This window comes from Giraffa tippelskirchi, chromosome 3 (assembly GCF_054371585.1).
Source record: "Giraffa tippelskirchi isolate mGirTip1 chromosome 3, T2T-mGirTip1v1.2.pri, whole genome shotgun sequence".
Lineage (NCBI taxonomy): Eukaryota > Metazoa > Chordata > Mammalia > Artiodactyla > Giraffidae > Giraffa > Giraffa tippelskirchi.
Genome location: NC_137277.1, coordinates 98070438 through 98090793, shown reverse-complemented (window position 1 = coordinate 98090793; position 20356 = coordinate 98070438). Strand labels below are relative to the sequence as shown.

General features: G+C 40.5%; 1 protein-coding gene across 7 annotated transcripts in view; it reads right to left on the bottom strand.

Moving 5' to 3' along the window:
* Positions 1-20356, bottom strand: part of ITGB6 (integrin subunit beta 6) — a 147424-nt gene that overhangs the window by 55593 nt on the left and 71475 nt on the right. For all 7 annotated transcript variants that reach the window (XM_081582809.1, XM_081582811.1, XM_081582810.1 and 4 more), the window contains 2 exons: positions 18632-18793; positions 14543-14638 (listed from right to left, as the gene is read on the bottom strand). In XM_081582809.1, coding sequence (XP_081438935.1) covers positions 14543-14638; positions 18632-18793 — 258 coding nt within the window. The remainder of the gene's footprint in view (positions 1-14542; positions 14639-18631; positions 18794-20356) is intronic.

The window sequence follows — 20356 nt, the reverse complement described above, 5'->3', positions numbered from 1 at the left end:
TTATTTCTACCATATGATCTGGCAATTCCACTTATGGGTATTTATCCAAAGGAAATAAAAACACTAATTTGAAAAGATACATTCACCTCATGTTCACTGCAACATTATTACAATAGTTAAGATATGGAAGCAGCCTAAGTGCCCATCAATGGATGAATGGATAAAGAAGATGTTGTATACATGTACAATGGAATATAACTCAGCAATCAAAAAAAAAAAAGAATCTTGCCATTTGCTACATGAATGGACCTTGAGGGCATTATGCTAAGTTAAACAAGTCAGAAAAAGACAAATACAATATGATTTCATTTACAAATATGGAATCTAAAACAAACATATAAATCAAATCAAAACAAAAAAGTCAGAGTCAGAGATTCAGAGAACAGACTGGTGGTTGCCAGAGGAAGAGGGAGGGGGTATGGGTGAAATAGATGAAGGAGTCAAAAGATAAAAACGTCCAGTTATAAAATAAATAAGTCATGGGATGTAAGATATGGTGTGGTAACTATTGTTCAGTTCAGTTTAGTCGCTCAGTCATGTCCGACTCTTTGAGACCCCATGAAACGCAGCATGCCAGGCCTCCCTATCCATCACCAACTCCTGGAGTTTACACAAACTCATGTCCATCAAGTCAGTGATGCCATCCAGCCATCTCATCCTCTGTCGTCCCCCTCTCCTCCTGCCCCCAATCCCTCCCAGCAACAGGGTGTTTTCAAATGAGTCAGCTCTTTGCATCAGGTGGCCAAAGTATTGGAGTTTCAGCTTCAACATCAGTCCTTCCAATGAATACCCAGGACTGATCTCCTTTAGGATGGACTGGTTGGATCTCCTTGCAGTCCAAGGGACTCTCAAGAGTCTTCTCCAACACCACAGTTCAAAAGCATCAATTCTTCGGCACTCAGCTTTATTCACCGTCCAACTCTCACATCCATACATGACCACAAGAAAAACCATAGCCTTGATTAGACGGACCTTTGTTGGTAACTATTGTTAATAGTACTGTATTGCATATTTGGGGTTTCCCTGCGGCTCAGATGGTAAAGAATCCACCTCCACTGCAGGAGACCTGGTTTAGATCCCTGGGTTGAGAAGATTCCCCTGGAGAAGGGAACAGCTACCCACTTGAGTATTCTGGCCTGGAGAATTCCACGGACTGTATAGTTCATGGGGTTGCAAAGAGTCAGACATGACTAAATGACTTTATTTTCACATTGCATATTTGAAAGTTGCTAAGAGAATAAATCTTAAAAGTTCCCACCATGGGAGTGGAGTTTGGAGAATAGATACATGTATATGTATGGCTGAGTCCATTTGCTGTTCACCTAAAACTCTCACAACATTGTTAATTGGCTATCAGTTCAGTTCAGTTGCTCAGTCGTATCTGACTCTTTGTGACCCCATGAACCGCAGCACACCAGGCCTGTCTGTCCATCACCAACTCCCGGAGTTTACTCAAACTCATGTTCATTGAGTCGGTGATGCCATCCAACCATTTCATCCTCTGTCGTCCTCTTCTCCTCCTGCCCTCAATCTTTCCCAGAATCAGGGTCTTTTCAAATGAGTCAGTTCTTTGCATCAGGTGGCCAAAGTATTGGAGGTTCAGCCTCAACATCAGTCCTTCCAATGAATATTCAGGACTGATTTCCTTTAGGATGCACTGGTTGGATCTCCTTGCAGTCCAAGGGACTCTCAAGAGTCTTCCCCAGCACCACGGTTCAAAAGCATCAATCCTTCGGTGCTCAGCTTTCTTTATAGTCCAACTCTCATATCCATACATGACTAATGGAAAAACCATAGCTTTGACTAGACAGACCTTTGTTGGCAAAGTAATGTCTCTGCTTTTTAATGTGCTGTCTAGGTTAGTCATAACTTGCCTTCCAAGGAGTAAGCGTCTTTTAATTTCATGGCTGCAATCACCATCTGCAGTGATCTTGGAGCCCAGAAAAATAAAGTCAGCCACTGTTTCCACTGTTTCCCCATCTATCTGCCATGAAGTGATGGGGCCGGATGCCATGATCTTAGAGTTTTCTGAATGTTGAGCTTTAAGCCAACATTTTCACTCTCCTCTTTCACCTTCATCAAGGAGCTCTTTAGTTCTTCTTCACTTTCTGCCATAAAGGTGGTGTCGTCTGCATATCTGAGGTTATTGGTATTTCTCCCGGCAATCTTGACTCCAGCTTGTGTTTCTTCCAGCCCAGTGTTTCTCACGATGTACTCTGCATATAAGTTAAATAAGCAGGGTGACAATATACAGCCTTGACGTACTCCTTTTCCTATTTGGAACCAGTCTGTTGTTCCATGTCCAGTTCTAACTAACTGTTGCTTCCTGACCCACATACAGGTTTCTCAAGAGGCAGGTCAGGTGGTCTGGTATTCCCATCTCTTTCAGAATTTTCTACATTTTATTGTGATCCACACAGTCAAAGACTTTGGCATAGTCAACAAAGCAGAAATAGATGTTTTTCTGAAACTCTCTTGCTTTCTCGATGATCAAACGGACATTGACAATTTAATCTCTGGTTCTTCTGCCTTTTCTAAATCCAGCTTGAACATCTGGAAGTTCTCAGTTCACATACTGTTAAATCCTGGCTTGGAGAATTTTGAGCATTATTTTACTAACGTGTGAGATGAGTGCAATTGTGTAGTAGTTTGAGCATTCTTTGGCATTGCCTTTCTTTGGGATTGGAATGAAAACTGACCTTTTCCAGTCCTGTGGCCACTGCTGAGTTTTCCAAATTTGCTGGCATATTGAGTGCTGCACTTTCACAGCATCACCTTTGAGGATTTGAAATAGCTCAACTGGAATTCCGTCACCTCCACCAGCTTTGTTCATAGTGATGCTTCCTAAGGCCCACTTGACTTCAAATTCCAGGATATCTGGCTCTAGGTGAGTGATCACACCATTGTGATTATATGGGTCCTGAAGATCTTTTTTGCATAGTTCTTCTGTGTATTCTTGCCACCTCTTCTTAATATCTTCTGCTTCTGTTAGGTCCATACAATTTCTGTCCTTTATTGTGCCCATCTTTGCATGAAATGTTCCCTTGGTATCTGTGACTTTCTTGAAGAGATCTCTAGTCTTTCCCATTCTATTGTTTTCCTCTATTTCTTTGTACTGATCCCTGAGGAAGGCTTTCTTATCTCTCCTTACTATTCTTTGGAACTCTACATTCAAGTTGGTATATCTTTCCTTTTCTCCTTTGCCTTTAGCTTCTCTTCTTTTCTCAGCTATTTGTAAGGCCTCCTCAGACAGCCATTTTGCCTTTTTGCATTTCTTTTTCTTGGGGATGGTCTTGATCCGTGCCTCCTGTACAGTGTCACGGACCTCTGTCCGTAGTTCTTCAGGCACTGTCTCTATCAGATCTAATCCCTTGAATCTATTGTCACTTACACTGTATAATCATAAGGGATTTGATTTAGGTCTGAATGGTCTAGTGGTTTTCCCTACTTTCTTCAATTTAAGTCTGAATTTGGCAATAAGAAGTTCATGATCTGAGCCATAGTCAGCTCCCAGTCTTGTTTTGCTGACTGTATAGTGCTTCTCCACTTTTGGCTGCAAAGAATATAATCAATCTGATTTTGGTGTTTACCATCTGGTGATGTCCATGTGTAGAGTCTTCTCTGTGTTGTTGGAAGAGGGTGTTTGCTATGATCAGTGCGTTCTCTTAGCAAAACTCTATTAGCTTTTGCCTTGCTTCACTCTGTACTCCAAGGCCAAATCTGCCTGTTACTCCAGGTGTTTCTTGACTTCCTACTTTTGCATTCCAGTCCCCTATAATGAAAAGGACATCTTTTTTGGATGTTAGTTCTAGAAGGTCTTGTAGGTCTTCATAGAATCGTTCAACTTCAGCTTCTTCAGCATTATTGGTCGGGACATAGACTTGGATTACTGTGATATTGAATGGTTTGCCTTGGAAATGAACAGAGATCATTCTGTTGTTTTTGACAGAATTGGCTATACCCCAATACAAAATAAAAAGTTTAAAAAACAGAAAAGTTTCCATCATAAGAAAAAAAACCTGGTAACTATGCATGGTGACAGGCATTAACTATACTTATTGTGGTGAACCCTGTGGGCAGTGTATACAAATACTGAATTATGTCACACATCTGAAACTAATATAATGTTATATGTCAGTTATACGCCAATTTTTTTTAAAAGGAAACCAGCCCAGACTTCCTAAATCAAATTCTATATTTTAACAGACTCTCTGGGTGACTGGAGATACCAAGGGCGACTTTTAAAAATATTGATGCTTGGGTCTCCTGAGATACTGATTTAATTGGATCACAGTGTGGCCCAGGCCTTGGGTTTTTGAGAAAGTTTTTAGGTGATTCTAACGAGAGCTAACATTTAAGAATGCCTTGTATAGAATGGCCTGTCCACATCATTCTTGTTGTCAGCAGGAGGCTTCCAGGAAGAGCTTTGGCAATTTGGAAAATAAAGGTGCCATGATTTTAAAACTGTACACACATAATCCATATTGGATCCTCAATCTGTCATACAACTGTGACATCTGTTTCCTGCTCAACAACAAAAGTGGTGTTTTTGAATGCCTCCTACCCATGGCATAACACTGTGCTTACTTTCCTTGGCTTTCAAGACTGAGGAGCTTGGTTTTAGCCTACCTTTCCCACTCCATCCCCTTCTATCCCAGCTCACATCAGACTGTGAACTTGTAGACACAACCCTTCAGGTTGCTGCTTTATTTATAATCATTTCTTGAAAGGGATATTCCCTGAAGATCCTATAGAAGTAAGGTCCCACACTCTCCTCTTCCATTATTCCCCAATGCTGTACATGATTCTCCATTTTTCTTTTAGTAATTCTTCCAAAATTTTTAGTATGTGGCCTGGATATTGCATGGAACATACTAAAACATGAAAAATTATTTGTTGTTTATTTGAAATGCAAATTTGATTGGACATCCTGTATTTTTATGTGTGAAATCTGGCAACCCTAGAGAAAAAGTATGCCAAGCCCTGAATTAGTAAATAAAATGCCTCCAAACTGTTCAAGCTCAACAAAATTTTCTGTTTTAAAAATTTTTTGTTTACATTTTGAAGATTCAAGTCTGTAAGGGCAACAAAATACTGAACTATGTTGTAACAAATAGTGGCCACTTTGTAGCATAGTTTAGGCTCTTTCAGATAATTAACCATAATGTTAAAAATATATAATACTCTCAAACTTTTCTTATGCTTGGGAGCTATCAGTTTAATTTGTCCCTTGTGCCTTAAAGTCCTCTATAATTGTGTAAAAGGCTGTGTCATGAGAGTATACATAGGTGCAATTAAACTCTGCATGGTGATGCAAGCCAGGGTGAGCTTCCTTTCAGCATAACTATAGTTTGGGCCAGCCCCACAGACACAGGGGCTTCTCCGGTGGCTCAGCAGTAAAGAATCCACCTGCAATGCAGGAGATGTGGAAAACATGGGTTTGATCCCTGGGTAGGGAAAATCCCCTGGAGGAGGGCATGGCAACTCACTCCAGTATTCTTGCCTGGAAGATTCCATGGACAGAGGAACCTGGCGGCCTACAGTCCATAGAGTCACAAGAGTTGGACACATCTGAAGCAACTGAGCACGTGAGCACAGACAGAGTGGCCACCTGCAGCTATAGAAAAGGCTGTAGAAGACAGACAGGTAACTGAGTCCCTGCCCGCTGTGGGCCTTCCTAGAAATGGAAGGGTAGTTCCACCGCTTTGAGCACTTGGAAGTCTGGAGATGAGCCTATGAAGAAACTGAGTTTGTTCACAAGTGTCCTCATGGATAGGGCACTTTCAGGGATAAGAAAATAGGTACTAGAAATAGTTTACTGTTTCTATTAAAGAAGTTGCATGAATGTTCAATGAAGTAACCAAATATCATTTGAATTCAAAGTAGAAGAGGGGGGCAGAGGATGAGATGGTTAGATAGCATCACAGACTCAATGGACATGAGTTTGAGCAAACTCTGGGAAATGGTGAAGGACAGGAAAGCCTGGCATCCTGCAGTTCATGGGGTCACAAAGAGTCAGACATGACTTAGCAACTGAACAACAACAATAATCATTTGAATATGTAAAAACATAACCTGTAGGTAAAAGTGTAGTAAACATGGATCTTCTGGAGCTGCTATGGGCGGGGAGAAGTTTGTTTTTATTTGAAAACATACACCCTTTAAATCTGGCAGTCACTGATTCAGAATCTTGTAGAATTACTTCAGTTTCATCTAATGTTATTCTTATTAATAAAAGCAGTTGTTTGACATATAACTAAGTGCAACCTAATTTTTATGCCTTTATAAGATTGTAAATATATAAATGCATTCTAAAAATTTGAACATAATATATACAGTCTGATGCCAATTATGTTCAAGCATGTAAATGTACGTAAAGACAAAAGAGAGGACTTATTCTAAAATGTCAAGAATGGTTAGCTGTGTCCGAGTGGTGAGTTTATGGATGATCCTTAGTTTCTTCATTGTGCTTTTCTCTATTCCCTTCTTTTAAAAAAATAGCATATTAATTTTATCATAAAAAAAACAGTAATTTAATGTGTGTCTTTTTCTTTTTTCTGTTTCTTTCCCCTCTACACTCCCACATTGTTAGGCCTTCCCTGGTGACTTAGATAGTAAAGAATCTGCCTGCAATGCAGGAGACCCAAGTTCCATCCTTGGGTTAGGAAGATCCCTAGGGAAGGGAAAGGCAACCCCGCTCCAGTATTCTTGCCTGGAGAATCCCATGGACAGAGGAGCCTGGTGAGCTATAGTCCGTGGGGTTACAAAGAGTCAGACATGACTGAGCAACTAACAGTTCTACTTCCCATGTTGTTGGCAGGAGAGTAGCTGATAAACCACTTGGAAAACAACTTGGATACACCCAGGAGGGTTGAGGATGCCCCTCCCCTGTGACCCAGAGGCTTCACTTTCAGAGGTTCATCCTCAATAGAGAACATGCTTGCAAGGGTGTCTGTGGCTGCAGCAACTGTAACACTGTAAAGCTGCAGGACTAGAAATGATCTGAAGCTCTCAGTTGCAAATGAACATATTGCAGTAAATACACGTAGTGGAATATGTAAAGCGGTGGAACAGAGTAAACAAGGGCTTCTAGTGTCTCCATGGATAAACCTCAAAAAGTAACATTGAGCATCACAATGAAAATGTACTTAATGCCATAGAACTATATACTCAATCCATAAAAAGGTAAATTTTATGTTGTGTATATTTTACCAAAATTAAAAAAAAACCCGAAACATAACACTGAATCAAAAAGCAAACTGTAGAAATAATATACACAGGATGAAATTTAACTTGTGAGCCCAAACTATGTAATTAGTTATGGGTAGACATGTGTTTTTAATAGTACTCAAAATAAACGTGGGAATGATAAACACTAAGTTTAGGATACTGGCGACTTCTATGGAAGGAAAGAGAGAGGTGGCGTCAGAGTTAGTAATGACACAGCAGGCAACTGGGGCTGGAATGTTTTGTGTGTGTGTGCTCAGTGGCCCAGTCTTGCTGATTCTTTGTGACTGCATGGACTATAGCCCACCGCTATATCCCACGGACAGAGGATTTCCCAGGCAAGAATACTGCAGTGGGTTGCTGTTTCCTCCTTCAGGGGATCTTCCTGACCCAGGGTCGAACCTGCATCTCCTGTGTCTCATACATTGGCAGGCAGATTCTTTACCACTGTGTAACCTGGGAAGCCCCCTGGAATGTTTTATTTCTGTAAGATATCTGAAGCAAATATAGTGGCAAAATGTCAAGATTGAAGAAGGCTGGCTAGTAGGTATGGGGGTGTTCATTGTGTTACTCTATGTTTCCGTATACTTGAAGGGTATCATCATAACAGACCTACAACCTGTGTCAGACCATGTGTCCGCTTTTCCCCATCTGGCCAGGACCTTGATAGTGGTCACCTTAGAGACTAGGTGTTTTTGGTGGGGTGGCCAATGGCATAAACTCTCTAGCTGTGGGATCCATTCTTATCGCTTAGAGCTTAAATAACACACAAGGCCGAATCCAAATGTGTCTCTCTTTTCAAGCCCACACATTTTCAGATTGCTCTGTTTGTCTAAGTTAACAGCAACAGTAAATAAAATCCAGTGTTCACTGGCCTTGAAGATCTCTGCTGTTTGCAGGAAATGCTCTGCCGTATCTTTGTGCTCTGTGCTCTTACAGTTCAGTGACTTTCAAAGTCGTTTACTTTGTGAAACGGCTGCTCCTCTCCTGGCCTGATAGCTAGGAATGGGTGTGCTCTTTTGCTGCAAAAACCCAGGTTCAAATGTGACTTACCTCAGTAGTTGGGGCTGACTCAGATTCTCTGGGTTCAAATCCTGGCTCTCACATGCAACTTGCTTTTGGATTATTTTGGGTGCTACAGCAGTAAAAAGGGATTTCCCAGGTAGCTCAGCTGGTAAAGAATCCGCCTGCAATTCAGGAGACCCCGGTTTGATTCCTGGGTCAGAAAGTTCCCCTGAAGAAGGAATAGGGTACCCACTCAAGTATTCTTGGGTTTCCCTGCTGGCTCAGACAGTAAAGAATCTACCTGCAATTTGGGAGACCTGGGTTTGATCCCTGGGTTGGGAAGGTACCCTGGATGAGGCATGGCAACCCAGTTCAGTATTCTTGCCTGGAGAATCCTCATGGACAGAGGAGCCTGGTGGGCTACAGTTTACAGGGTTGCAAAGAGTCAGATGTGACTGAGTGAAAAGGCACAGAACACAGAACATAGCAGTAAAAAGGAGATTAAATAATAAAGTGAGTTAAAATACTTAACCACAGCAGCCACCTAATAAGCCCTCAGCAAACCTTCTCACTTATTCTCATGGTCATAGTTACTGATCCTCTTTGGCCCTCAGTTCCAATGGTACTCTTAGCATCAAAGGTAGTTTTATGATTGCCAATCAATTTGCTGTCCCTCCTAACAAAAATGGTGACTAGGAAAGAGTTAAAAACATTGACTGATGTGAAACTCTGCCCCTCCTTGGGGGTCTCTAAAATGTCGTGTTCTTTAAGTAAATCATTGACTTGCTGCTGCTGCTGCTAAGTCGCGTCAGTCGTGTCAGACTCTGTGTGACCCTATAGACAGCAGCCCACTTATGAGTTTGTTAATGCTCTATGGGGCTTTTTGAGGCAGGCATTGTGTCTTCTTCTTCCTAGTCACCAACCCTGACCTGGCTCCTGGATGTTTGATGAATGAATGAATGACTATGGTCAGTAGCATGTTGGTTCTCTTAATCTTAGACATTCTGGGTATTGCATACTTTTGATATATTTAGATCTTGCATTGACGAAATCCCATATTTCTACATGAATGTGCCTAAGAGGGCATTTAATTAAGACCTTGGTTTTCAATCTGTATCTTTTTTTCTGTGTGTTTTTTTTTCTGGATTATGAGTCGTTGAGTTCTTCAGAAGAAAATTACTCTATGTAATCGAGGGGGTAACTACTGATGACTTTTCATGTTTCTGTCTTATTAATTAATCTGGAAAATACTTCTAACCAATTTTCCCTGATAATCCAAGGACATGAGTTTTTATTTCCAAATATTCCCTCTCTGAGGGGGTGTTAATTAATAAGGAAAGTGTGGGCAACTGCCTCTCCTTTGTCTTTATTCCCAGGTACCTTCAAACAAGGGCTAGTGGAGCTAGTGATGAAGAGCCCAACTGCCAATGCAGGAGACCTGGGTTAGATCTCTGGGTCAGGAAGATCCCCTGGAGGAGGGCATGGTAACCCATTCCCAGTATTCTTGACTGGAGAATCCCATGGACAGAGGAGCCAGGAAGGCTACAGTCCACAGGGTCATAAAGAGTCAGACACAACTGAAGTGACTGAGCATGCACGCATGCACCATTGAAGAAAGAGAAATCAAGATCCTTTTCTATTACCCTTGAATTAAGAGCAATTTATCAACTCATAATCCAGAAAGTTATCTTTTTAATTCCTAGATGATTATATTTTTACTACAAGCATAAACTTGGAATACCCCATTACAGGATGGAGTTGATGGATAAAGCACAATGTTTTAGACCATTCACTGAAATTAGCCATGTTACAACTGGCGGTACTTTATCTGTGTATAAATCATTGGAATTTGTGGTGATCCCCCCACCTCCAGGTGCAGAGTCATTGACTGCCAAAGCTGGATGTCATCTGGTCCAGTCTTTTTATTTAATTAAAAACTGAGGCTAGTGATAAAGGGATTTTCATTGGGGTAAATTTGTTTTCAGCAGAGGATATTATAAAACCAAACAATAATAGAACAGGCTAACAAATGGCAAAAGGGTCCAATTTTTGTTTTATCTCCATCCCTAATTTCTCTGCCTCCTTTCAACTCACTTACTGTGGTGAAACACTCAAAAGATGAGGAAAAAGAAGAAAGAAAGAGTGAAATTAAAACTGGGTTTTTGGTTCCTAAAAACCTGAAGCTTGTATATGTTTCAAAAGCCACACTTCTGAAATATCAGGCTCATAGCAGCACTTTTCCTGCTTGTTTTTAGATTGATGATTATCAAGTGGTTAATCATTCAGGGGGTTTCCTTTCACAGACTAGTAAGAAAGCTGAGGGGATGGGGGTGGGGCTTCCCAGGTGGTATTAATGGTAAAGAACCCACCTGCCAATGCAAGAGATATAAGAGATTCGAGTTCAGTTCCTGGGTCAGGAAGATCCCCTGGAGAAGAAAATGGCAACCCACTCCACTATTCTTGCCTGGAGAATCTCATGCACAGAGGAGCCTGGTGGGCTACAGTCCGTGGAATCACAAAGAGTCAGACATGACTGAAGTGACTTAGCACACACGCACGAAGGCTCTGGAGCTTATTCTACAAGGTGGTCCCAAGACTGACAGCAGAGTGTTCCTTCCCCTCTCTGGTACCTTCTGGATCCAAAGTAGAAGGATGGAGAAAGAATAGCCAGAGCTGCAGATGACAACAGTGATGGGTCAGGCACCCCTACCTGCTCTTGTACATGGGTTCCCTTGACCTTGACAGACATTTGTCACACAAAACTCCACGTCCCTATTTAGGAATTTTGACCCTATTTGAGATAAGATGAAGTAATTGCATTGTAATTTTTTTAGAAAAGAAATTCATTCAACAAATATTTACTGAGAATCTACTTTGTATTGAGAATTGGCCTAAACAGAAAGATGAGTAAGATCCACTCTGCTCTTTACAGAGTTAATTATAGAAGGCGTTTTTACCTGCAGAGGGAAGGGCCTTTTGGTAGTAAAATAACCTGTTTGGGTCCCTGTCCTCATGCTTTAGACACATCTGTGTGCTTAGTCACTCAGTCGTGTCCAACTCTTTGCGACCCCATGGACTGTAGCCTGCCAGGCTCTTCTGTCCATGGGATTCTCCACTCAAGAATACTGGAGTGGGTTGCCATTTCCTTCTCCAGGGAATCTTCTTGACCCAGGGATCGAACCCACATCTCCTGCATTGCAGGTGGATTTTTTACTGCTGAGCCAATGGGAAGGCCCTTTAAACACATGACTCTGTCCTAATAACCACAAGGACATCAATTAGTGGCCTCAGATATTAGTGAGTAAACTGGAAGTGTCTTTCACCAATACATCTTGTTTACTTTCTAAGTGCTTTTTCAACATTACATCATAAATACCAGATCATATAGTTATATATAATAACAAGTAGCACCATAAAACTCATATTCTCCAGCCAGAGGTAAATGTTTTGAAAGATAATGGGACATTTTAAAGTCTTGCAAATAATTCCACGTGATTAATAACAGGATTTGACAATGTAGCCAAAAATGCTAATTTAATTGCCTTTCTCTCAATATCTCATTAGGAAGGGAAGACTAGTCAAATTAGGTAGTTGGAGTTTAGTAGCCTGATGCTAAATTGATGTAAATTAACAGTAAATATTTGAAAACAACAGAGGAGATAAAAAAAATTTTTTTAAAGCTTGAATAATTGAATCCTGATTCAAAATGGTATTTAGCAGTAGGATGTAATATACTACCTACTTCTCAGTCTATTATCTATCATTATCTTTTGAACCCTGTAATTGGACAAACAGGAAACTATTCATAATAATAAGTTTGTTCAAAATCATCTGTTTGCTGGAGTCTGGGTGCACACGGCAGTCATACTGATCTGAAGACAAAACTGCTTACTTTAGCCTTCCCACTGTTTGTTCATCACTGTTCCCACAATGTACAGTGGTACTACACACCTGGGCAGTCCAAAGCATCTTACATAAATCATCGAAAAAATAGTCATTTTTTCCCCTGCATTCCATGAATAGGCAACACAGATCTTTATTTTCTGCAACACTGGTGCCCTTGGACCCAACCCAGCCCCTTCCTGGGGTGTGTGTGCACACAACTGTGCTGGACACAGAACAAGGGCAAACAGATTGCCTCCTGGAATTTTCATTAGATCCAACCACTTAGCTGTTTTATTTATCCTATCTCTGTTTTTATTTTTCCGTGATTCTTTGGTAGTTATGTTGCCTCTATCACAGCTATCCAAGCATCAGGTCACATAGAGCTCCTGCACACATAGGGCTTCTTCTAAGAGATTTAAATGGAAGGCAACCCAAGCCATTATTGTTCTAGTTTCAGTATTCATTATCAATAAAACAAGAGATCAGCATTTTCATGCTGTGTGAAGCCTTCAGGGAAGTGCAGTGTTGCTGACATTATCTTTAGATCAGGCTGCAGCCTACTACCTCAAGAGGAAATGATGAGTCCATCAAAATAAAAATAAAATAATGAAAGGGTTAGAGTCACAGAATGGGCTGCTGACTGTCCCCTGCATGGCCCCATGAAAATGTCCCTCTGAATTTAGTGGAGCCTAGATGGTAAAAACCACAGATCACAATGAAACATAAATTCACCTTGTAATGAGATTAGTAGGCAGGCGAAATAAACGTCCTGCTGTCACATTAGAGGCAGGCTCTAGTCTGGTGTTTTCCTTGGAAATGATCATTTCATTTGCAACAGGGGAACGGTGGATGCAACCTGTTTAAATCTGACAGATTCTGTTTTCCCACCGTTATTTTTCATCTTGCTGTGTCTTTTTAATGGCAATCTTGAGGAGGCATTTAAATGAGTTGTGAGTCTGAAAGACTATTACCAAAGTGAGTCATGGGGGTCTGTTCTCATGATTATTAATCATGTTCCCCAGATCCCCCTTTTAAGAACATAGTGCAACTCCCCCTCCTCTTTCTAAACAGAAGCTCAACTTTGGAAAAGGTGTGGTGACCCCCAGAGTCCTCTCACTCTAGCTTTAGGAATCAAAGGTAGAATAGACTCACTATTGTATTTGGAGTTTAAAAAAAAAAAAAAACTTTTACCACAACTCTACTACTTAAAACCACTGGAAACAAGTATCACATACTAAAAAGCCTTAAGAAAATGCCCAGATCAGGTGAACCCACATAGTCTGTGAGTAGAACAAAGCCCTCGAGTATGTAGCTTGATTGCAAGGAACTTCCTTGGTTTTCAGCAGAAGGCAATCTCACCTGGTGTACAATGGCCTCCTCTCATTAAAAATGCAAGATAGGATCTCCTCGTGGATCCCTTCTACAGAACCTGGTGGAAGTTCATGGGCTGCATCGTCCTTAGCAGTGAGTGGCATTTGATCAAAGCCTCTGTGAAACAATCTCAGCATTTCCTGAGCTCTGTGAAGTCATCAAGCAAGTTAAGAGGTCCTTTCAAAGGAATGGGAAATCAGACTTCGAATTTAGGAGTATTTGAAGCTTTTGCATAGAAGGTACAAGCAGTGTAATGGACACCTATTTTTCTCTACTTTTACTAGGACTCAGGCTAAAGACGTTCCTACTTCTCTGTGAAATTGCACATTAGGAATAAATCATTTGCTAGTACCCCAGTGCATGGCATTTTGGCATATTGTTTTTCTAAGCTGGAAAGAGACCACAGAAAACATTTGCATTTTGTAGTATGTGTTTTACTGTGGATGTGGTGGTTTACAAACATTTTTTTCACCTAGTGAAACAATTCCTTTTCTGCCATTGGTGTTTCCATTCAAAAACTTGAACTGCAAATCCAGATACTTTAAAGGAGAAATTATTTTGGGATCCAGTTTAACAAGCTTTTTCTTTCAACTTTTCATGTCTCAATAGTTTAAAATATATCTCTCCACTTGTGTATTTTCTATACATTGAATTTGCAAATGTCAGAGAGTTTAAGTCAATTCTCCTCCTATTCTCATAATTTTCTCTGCCTTCTGTTAACTCTTTCCTCATCAGATGAAAAGTTCAAGAAAAGACAGATTGATTTTCCATTAGATAGGTGATCCTATTTAACTATGCTAATTGGTACTGTCTTCCAACTTTTCATTTCCATAACTCACTCTTCCTCTTCCCATCATATCTGTCCCCCACTCCTTGCTGTACCTCTTTGTTTATAATTTAAATTGCAAACAGTATCTGAATCCACTTTGCCAGTGTCTGGTATATCTGGTATGTGTTAATAATTATCTAATGGTCTCCCATGTATTAAACTCAGAGTTAAAGTTTCATGTCAAATAACCTCCCTGAAGGAATTTCCCAAATTATGTTTGCTTACCTCATACAAGTGAACTTGTTCTTGGGTTACAGCAAAGATCAGTAACACGTTATTTTGCACCAGTTTATCAATGAGTTGTCCAATTGTTGGATATTCCTAAAATTTAACACATAGATTTTAAGTATCTTCTTAACAAAAGTATACAAAATAAAGGAATATTTTGTTCAGAAATATCTTACTGAGTTTGGCATTTCAGTTCTCACAAGCATTATTGTGTCTATAATGCCAAGTAAACAAATGCACAATTAGCATTATTTTCTTAATTGGTTTAGTAATTGTTTCCCAGATCTTGTAAGTCCGTTTAATTCCTCCGAGTCAGTGCCTGTCAGTGTGGAGTATTATGCTCTGTCACTTCCAAGGAGATCACTAAATTTATTGAAAGACTTATAGTGCATCATCTTTTCAAGGGTAGAGATGCATGCCTTCTTCTAAGTGCCTCTTGCCCGCAGGCTCATATTGTTGGGGAGGTGAGAATTGGGGGAGGAGCTGTTAGACTATGATGAATGTGATCAAGGTGACTTTTGCAGCTCTGACTGGAATTGGATGGGGCGGGATGAGGGTTGAGAAAGGGTGAGCCTGCTGAGGAAGGACACACTGCAATTCCTAGATCCCTCTGACTTGAGATGTTTCTGTGCAGTTCTCTGGTTTGCTCTTACTGCATTTTTGATGTCACAAACTGGTTTTATGGGGTGCTGCAATTATTTTTACAGGACAATTGAAAGCACATTGTACTCAGTTTACTTCTGTTTCATTGAGGCATTCATTCCTGAGTGATATGAGCATTTTAAAAAATAAAGTCATTATCATATTGGCAGATGACCTTTACTTTCCAAGACTAGAAAACATGAAGCCCATTTGCCTGGCCTGACTCCAAATGTGGATAATATACAAAAGGGAAACTCACATTAGAGAGTGGTGAGTCAAACAAGTCAACTAAGAATACTATGTCGGTTATGACTGCAGACAGCTCAAGTATAGGAACACTGACAAATAGGCTTTCTTGTACATGAATGTGCTCGCTTCATATATTCTCAGCACTTCAGGAATATTTTTCTAATGTGTTCTTCATTCAAGTTGAGAGAAAAGTATAATTATGCCTAAGATACTCAGGTCAATTACCTAACTGCAGATCTGGCTGTGTAATGCATGCTGTCTATCCCATTTGGATTTTTTTTTTATTACAGGATATCAGTAGAATCCAGATAGTATAAAGCTTCCTGAGTCTGACATTCTCAGCCTCCTCTGAGTTTCAATTGCCCAAACATTAAGTATCCTTCACCCTTGAGCCTGCATTCCTCTGGCGCTGGCTTCTCCTTATCTCCACATGTTCTTCGACCATCCAACCACTGTGCCTGTGTAGCCAGGATGGCATCATGTAGCCCTCCACAGGCAGGTGTATATGATTTTCTATTTGGTCCAGATATGCTGGTTTAACTCCCACAAATACATTGTAAGTTCCTCAAGGCCTGGGATCATGTCCTGTTATTTTGCGGCCCCAGGAGGCTGGCCCAGCACTGAGTGTATAGGAGGTGCTCAAAGGCCCTGGGGACTATGTTACAGGTGAGGAATTAGCCCACGGGTCTATGCATTGTAGCAGCTTACTCAGCAAGAATGACTTGAACAGCTATTAGAGGAGAAGGTCCTATCAGGTAACAGGCACTATTTGCTTCTGTGATTCTGTGTTTTCTGAGATGTCTATTATGGGGCATTTGAATATTTGCAAGAAAAAAGTAACAAGAAAAGTATCCATTTCTCAGTTTCTTACCCCTCATTGGCCAAAATAAAAAAAATGTGGCTACCCTCACTGACCTTCTAATACGAAAAGACAACCTACATGATTAAAACATATATAAATTTGATGAATGCTATTGATCAGAAGTTGGGCTTCCCTGGTGACTCAGATGGTAAAGAATCTGCCTGAAATGTGGGAGACCTGGGTTCAATCCCTAGGCTGGGACGATCCCCTGGAGGGGGGGCATAGCAACTCACTCCAGTATTCTTGCCTGGAGAATCCCCATGGACAGACGAGCCTGGTAGGCTACAGTCCATGGTGTCTCAAAGAGTTGGACACAACTGAGAGACTAAGCACACTGATCAAAAGTTAGGTAGAAACATCCATGTTGAAGTTTAGAGATTTAGGTCAAGAAATGGTAGCAGGTAATTTATGAACCTTTCAGTTCAGTTCAGTTCAGTTGCTCAGTCGTGTCCGACTCTTTGCGACCCCATGAACTGCAGCACGCCAGGCCTCCCTGTCCATCACCAACTCCTGGAGTTTACACAAACTCCTGTTCATTGAGTTGGTGATGCCATCCAACCATCTCATCCTCTGTCGTCCCCTTCTCCTCCTGTCCTCAGTGTTTCCCAACATCAGGGTCTTTTCCAATGAGTCAGCTGTTCACATCAGGTGGCCAAAGTACTGGAGTTTCAGCTTCAACATCAGTCCTTCCAATGAATACCCAGGATCTCCTTTAGGATGGACTGGTTGGATCTCCTTGCAGTCCAAGGGACTCTCAAGAGTCTTCTCCAACACCACAGTTCAAAAGCATCAATTCTTCTGCACTCAGCTTTCTTTATAGTCCAACTCTCACATCCATACATGACTACTGGAAAAACCATAGCCTTGACTAGACAGACCTTTGTTGACAAAGTAATGTCTCTGCTTTATAATATGCTGTCTAGGTTGGTCATAACTTCCCTTCCAAGGAGTAAGCTTCTTTTAATTTCATGGCTGCAGTCACCATCTGGAGTGATTTTGGAGCCCCCCAAAATAAAGTCTGCCACTGTTTCCATTGTTTCCCCATCTATTTGCCATGAAGTGATGGGACCAGATGCCATGATCTTAGTTTTCTGAATGTTGAGCTCTAAGCCAAATGAACCATTAGATTTTTAAAAACTAATTGAGGATACTATAGTAAGCATTTCTATACATTATCTCACTAAAATTTTTTTAGAGAATGGTTTTTCCAAGCTGATATTAAAAGTCTGCATTCTCTTTCCTTTGTCTTTCTCTGTCCTACATACACCTCTGCAGCATTGTCATTTTAAAAGTCACTTAGATTCTCTGTACCATTTAATACCACGTATTAAGTGGGGATAATATGACCTTTTCCAGGTTACTACTCCACAATTCAATTGTATTTTAGCGTGTTCCAAGCACTGTGCTGTCAGGAAACAGAGATAATAAACCAGTTCTGGCACTGAAGATGCATGTTAAAGGCAGACAGATACCAGCAAAAACATTTCCATCTAGTGATGGCCAAGAAGTCCTCTGTGTACAAGAGCTTGGAAGAGATGATTGCTTTGGGGCCCAGTGAAGGTCAAACAAGGACCTCCCCCTTCCCCAGACAAGTCATAATGGAGCTGGGTTTTAAAAGATCAGTAAGAGTTTCTCAGCAGCCTTGGGGGAAAGGGCATTTCAGACAGAGGGAATAACATGTACAGCAGGACAGCCTCATGGTCTGTTCAAGGGAAGCAATTAGACACACAGGGTTCTGGTGAGGATCAAATCAGATCATCAAAAGAGCTCTGAAATCATCAAAAGAGCTCTGAAATTTTTACCTTGTTTTACAAAAGTCAAGTTTTTTTTTTTTCTTTGAATGGCACCAGCATTTTGTAAGTGATAAAGATAAGACAAATTTAATAAGCACCGGTCAAGCAGCACCTGATTAGTGGCTTCCCAAGGAGCCCCAGGGTCCATGAAAACATGGAATTATTGAGGGAACATGACTCTGGGACCATCACTCCTAGGGTTAGCCTGAGCCTTCCTTTCTAGGGCTGTGGTTCAAACAGAATGAGCTGACTGTATTGCATTTTGCTACCCTCTGGCTCTTTGAAAAATTGGGGAGGTTCTGGGATCATTCGTGTTATAGCAAATCTGAACTTATCACATATCCCCCTGCCCCTCTGTGCTCCTATGGGAACCTCTAAGGGTGAAGAGAATTGAGAAAGGCCAATCTGTTAACCTCAAATCAGAAAAAGCGCACTGCTTCTACTAAGTGTGGGTTACTCTGCTGTGTCTTATAGCAATTGTTGCTTCATTTGCCTACTTGTAGCCCTGAAAACAGTGTATGTAGAATATAGGTTACACACCAAGACTGTTGACATGGAGTATTCATTCTTGCTGTCCAAGTGACAGAGCCCATCGTTAGGAATGACAATGCCTGCCAGTTTGCTGTCCATTCCAAAATGAGAGTCAGCATCACTCACAAAGACCAGGAGATGGAGGGAATCATTCCGCCAGCCAATTTTTTCCTACAATGATAAAGAAGCATTTGGTTTGTATGGAAGAGAGACAGGCATTTATTGAGAGTGAATCACTTATGCTTGGACACACCAGATTATCAAAAAATATATTGCTAGTCAGTCTATTTTAGACTTTTTCATCTATTGTGAGTTGGTAATATTAATGTATTAAAAATGAAATTATGTGACATTTATTTTATCCTGGATTACATTTTCAGATGATTCATGCTTCAGAAAAAATAGTTCCACTACAATCAGTATCCAGTTGATCTTGACTTTTACATAGTTAATTATTTTTACTGTCCAGCTTTTAATTTACCAGAAAAAAATGAGAGAAGGGAGTGAAGGAAGTTATAGATTATCCCAAATCCAAGCTGAAGCAAAACTAGTTAAGAATGCAATACAGAATGAACTTGAAGTAAGCCTATTTTATTAAGATTTCACCCAACCTGTAGGCATATTTCTATGAAAAAGAAATATTTCTCTTTTTGAGTGAAAAAGACATATTTCTCTTTTTACTGTTACCATCCAAAATTTATCAACATAATACAAGGATAAGAATTGCTTATCGAAATATGACTGCAGAGTACTGCTAACTGCTAATTAAGATGGTCTGTTGTCTGTTTCTTCATACAGCTCTCCCCTTTAATTAAGATTTGTCCAAGAACTAGTCAGCTTCTCTGGTGGCTCAGTAGTAAAGAATCAGCCTGCAATGCAGGAGACGCAGGTTCGATCCCTAAGTCAGGAAGATCCCCTGGAGAAGGAAGTGGCAACCCACTCCAGTATTCTTGCCTGGAGAATCTCATGGGCAGAGAAGCCTGGTGGGCGGGCTATAGTCCATGGGGGTCACAAGAGTTAGACATGACTTAGTGACTAAACTACCACCACCACCATCGCACCGGAAACTAGTAGGACAAAGTTCATTGTAGTTATCCCATTGTACCTTATATTTTTCCTTTCTTTCCTAATTCCTTGGCTCTCTCATGTTCTAGGACCCTTGGTCCTATCTGTTTCCTGATATTTTCCATGAAAGTCATCTGAAAACAGGAGAATTGTTCCCATGGATATGTGTCTAATTTTCAAGGAGGAGAGGTATTCGAGCATTATTGTAGAGACACTGTGGCTTTTGATGTTTATTTTGTTGGTTCAAAACAATAGCTAGGTCATCGTATGTAGAAGTTTATTCTGAATCAGAGCATATTTACTTTCTTCATTAATTGCTGCATTTGATTTTTTTTCACCATGGTTTTCAAAAACTAATGAATACAACCTACATCTTTGTTATTTTTTTGGCTGCACCACACGGCATGTTGGATCTTAGTTCCACAGCCAGGGATCCCCCTGCAGTGGGAACACAGAGTCTTAACTACTGGAATGCCAGGGAAATTCCTGATCTCGATCTTTGAGAATTATTTATATATAACTCCTTTTAACCAAATTTTCCCTACAGTATTACATTTGAACATGAGGCATAAAAATTGCCCTCATTTCAACAAGATGGAATAAATGTTGTGTTTTAAGAAAAGTATCTGTTATAGAAATATAGAGACTAAAGGAAAGATACAGATAAAG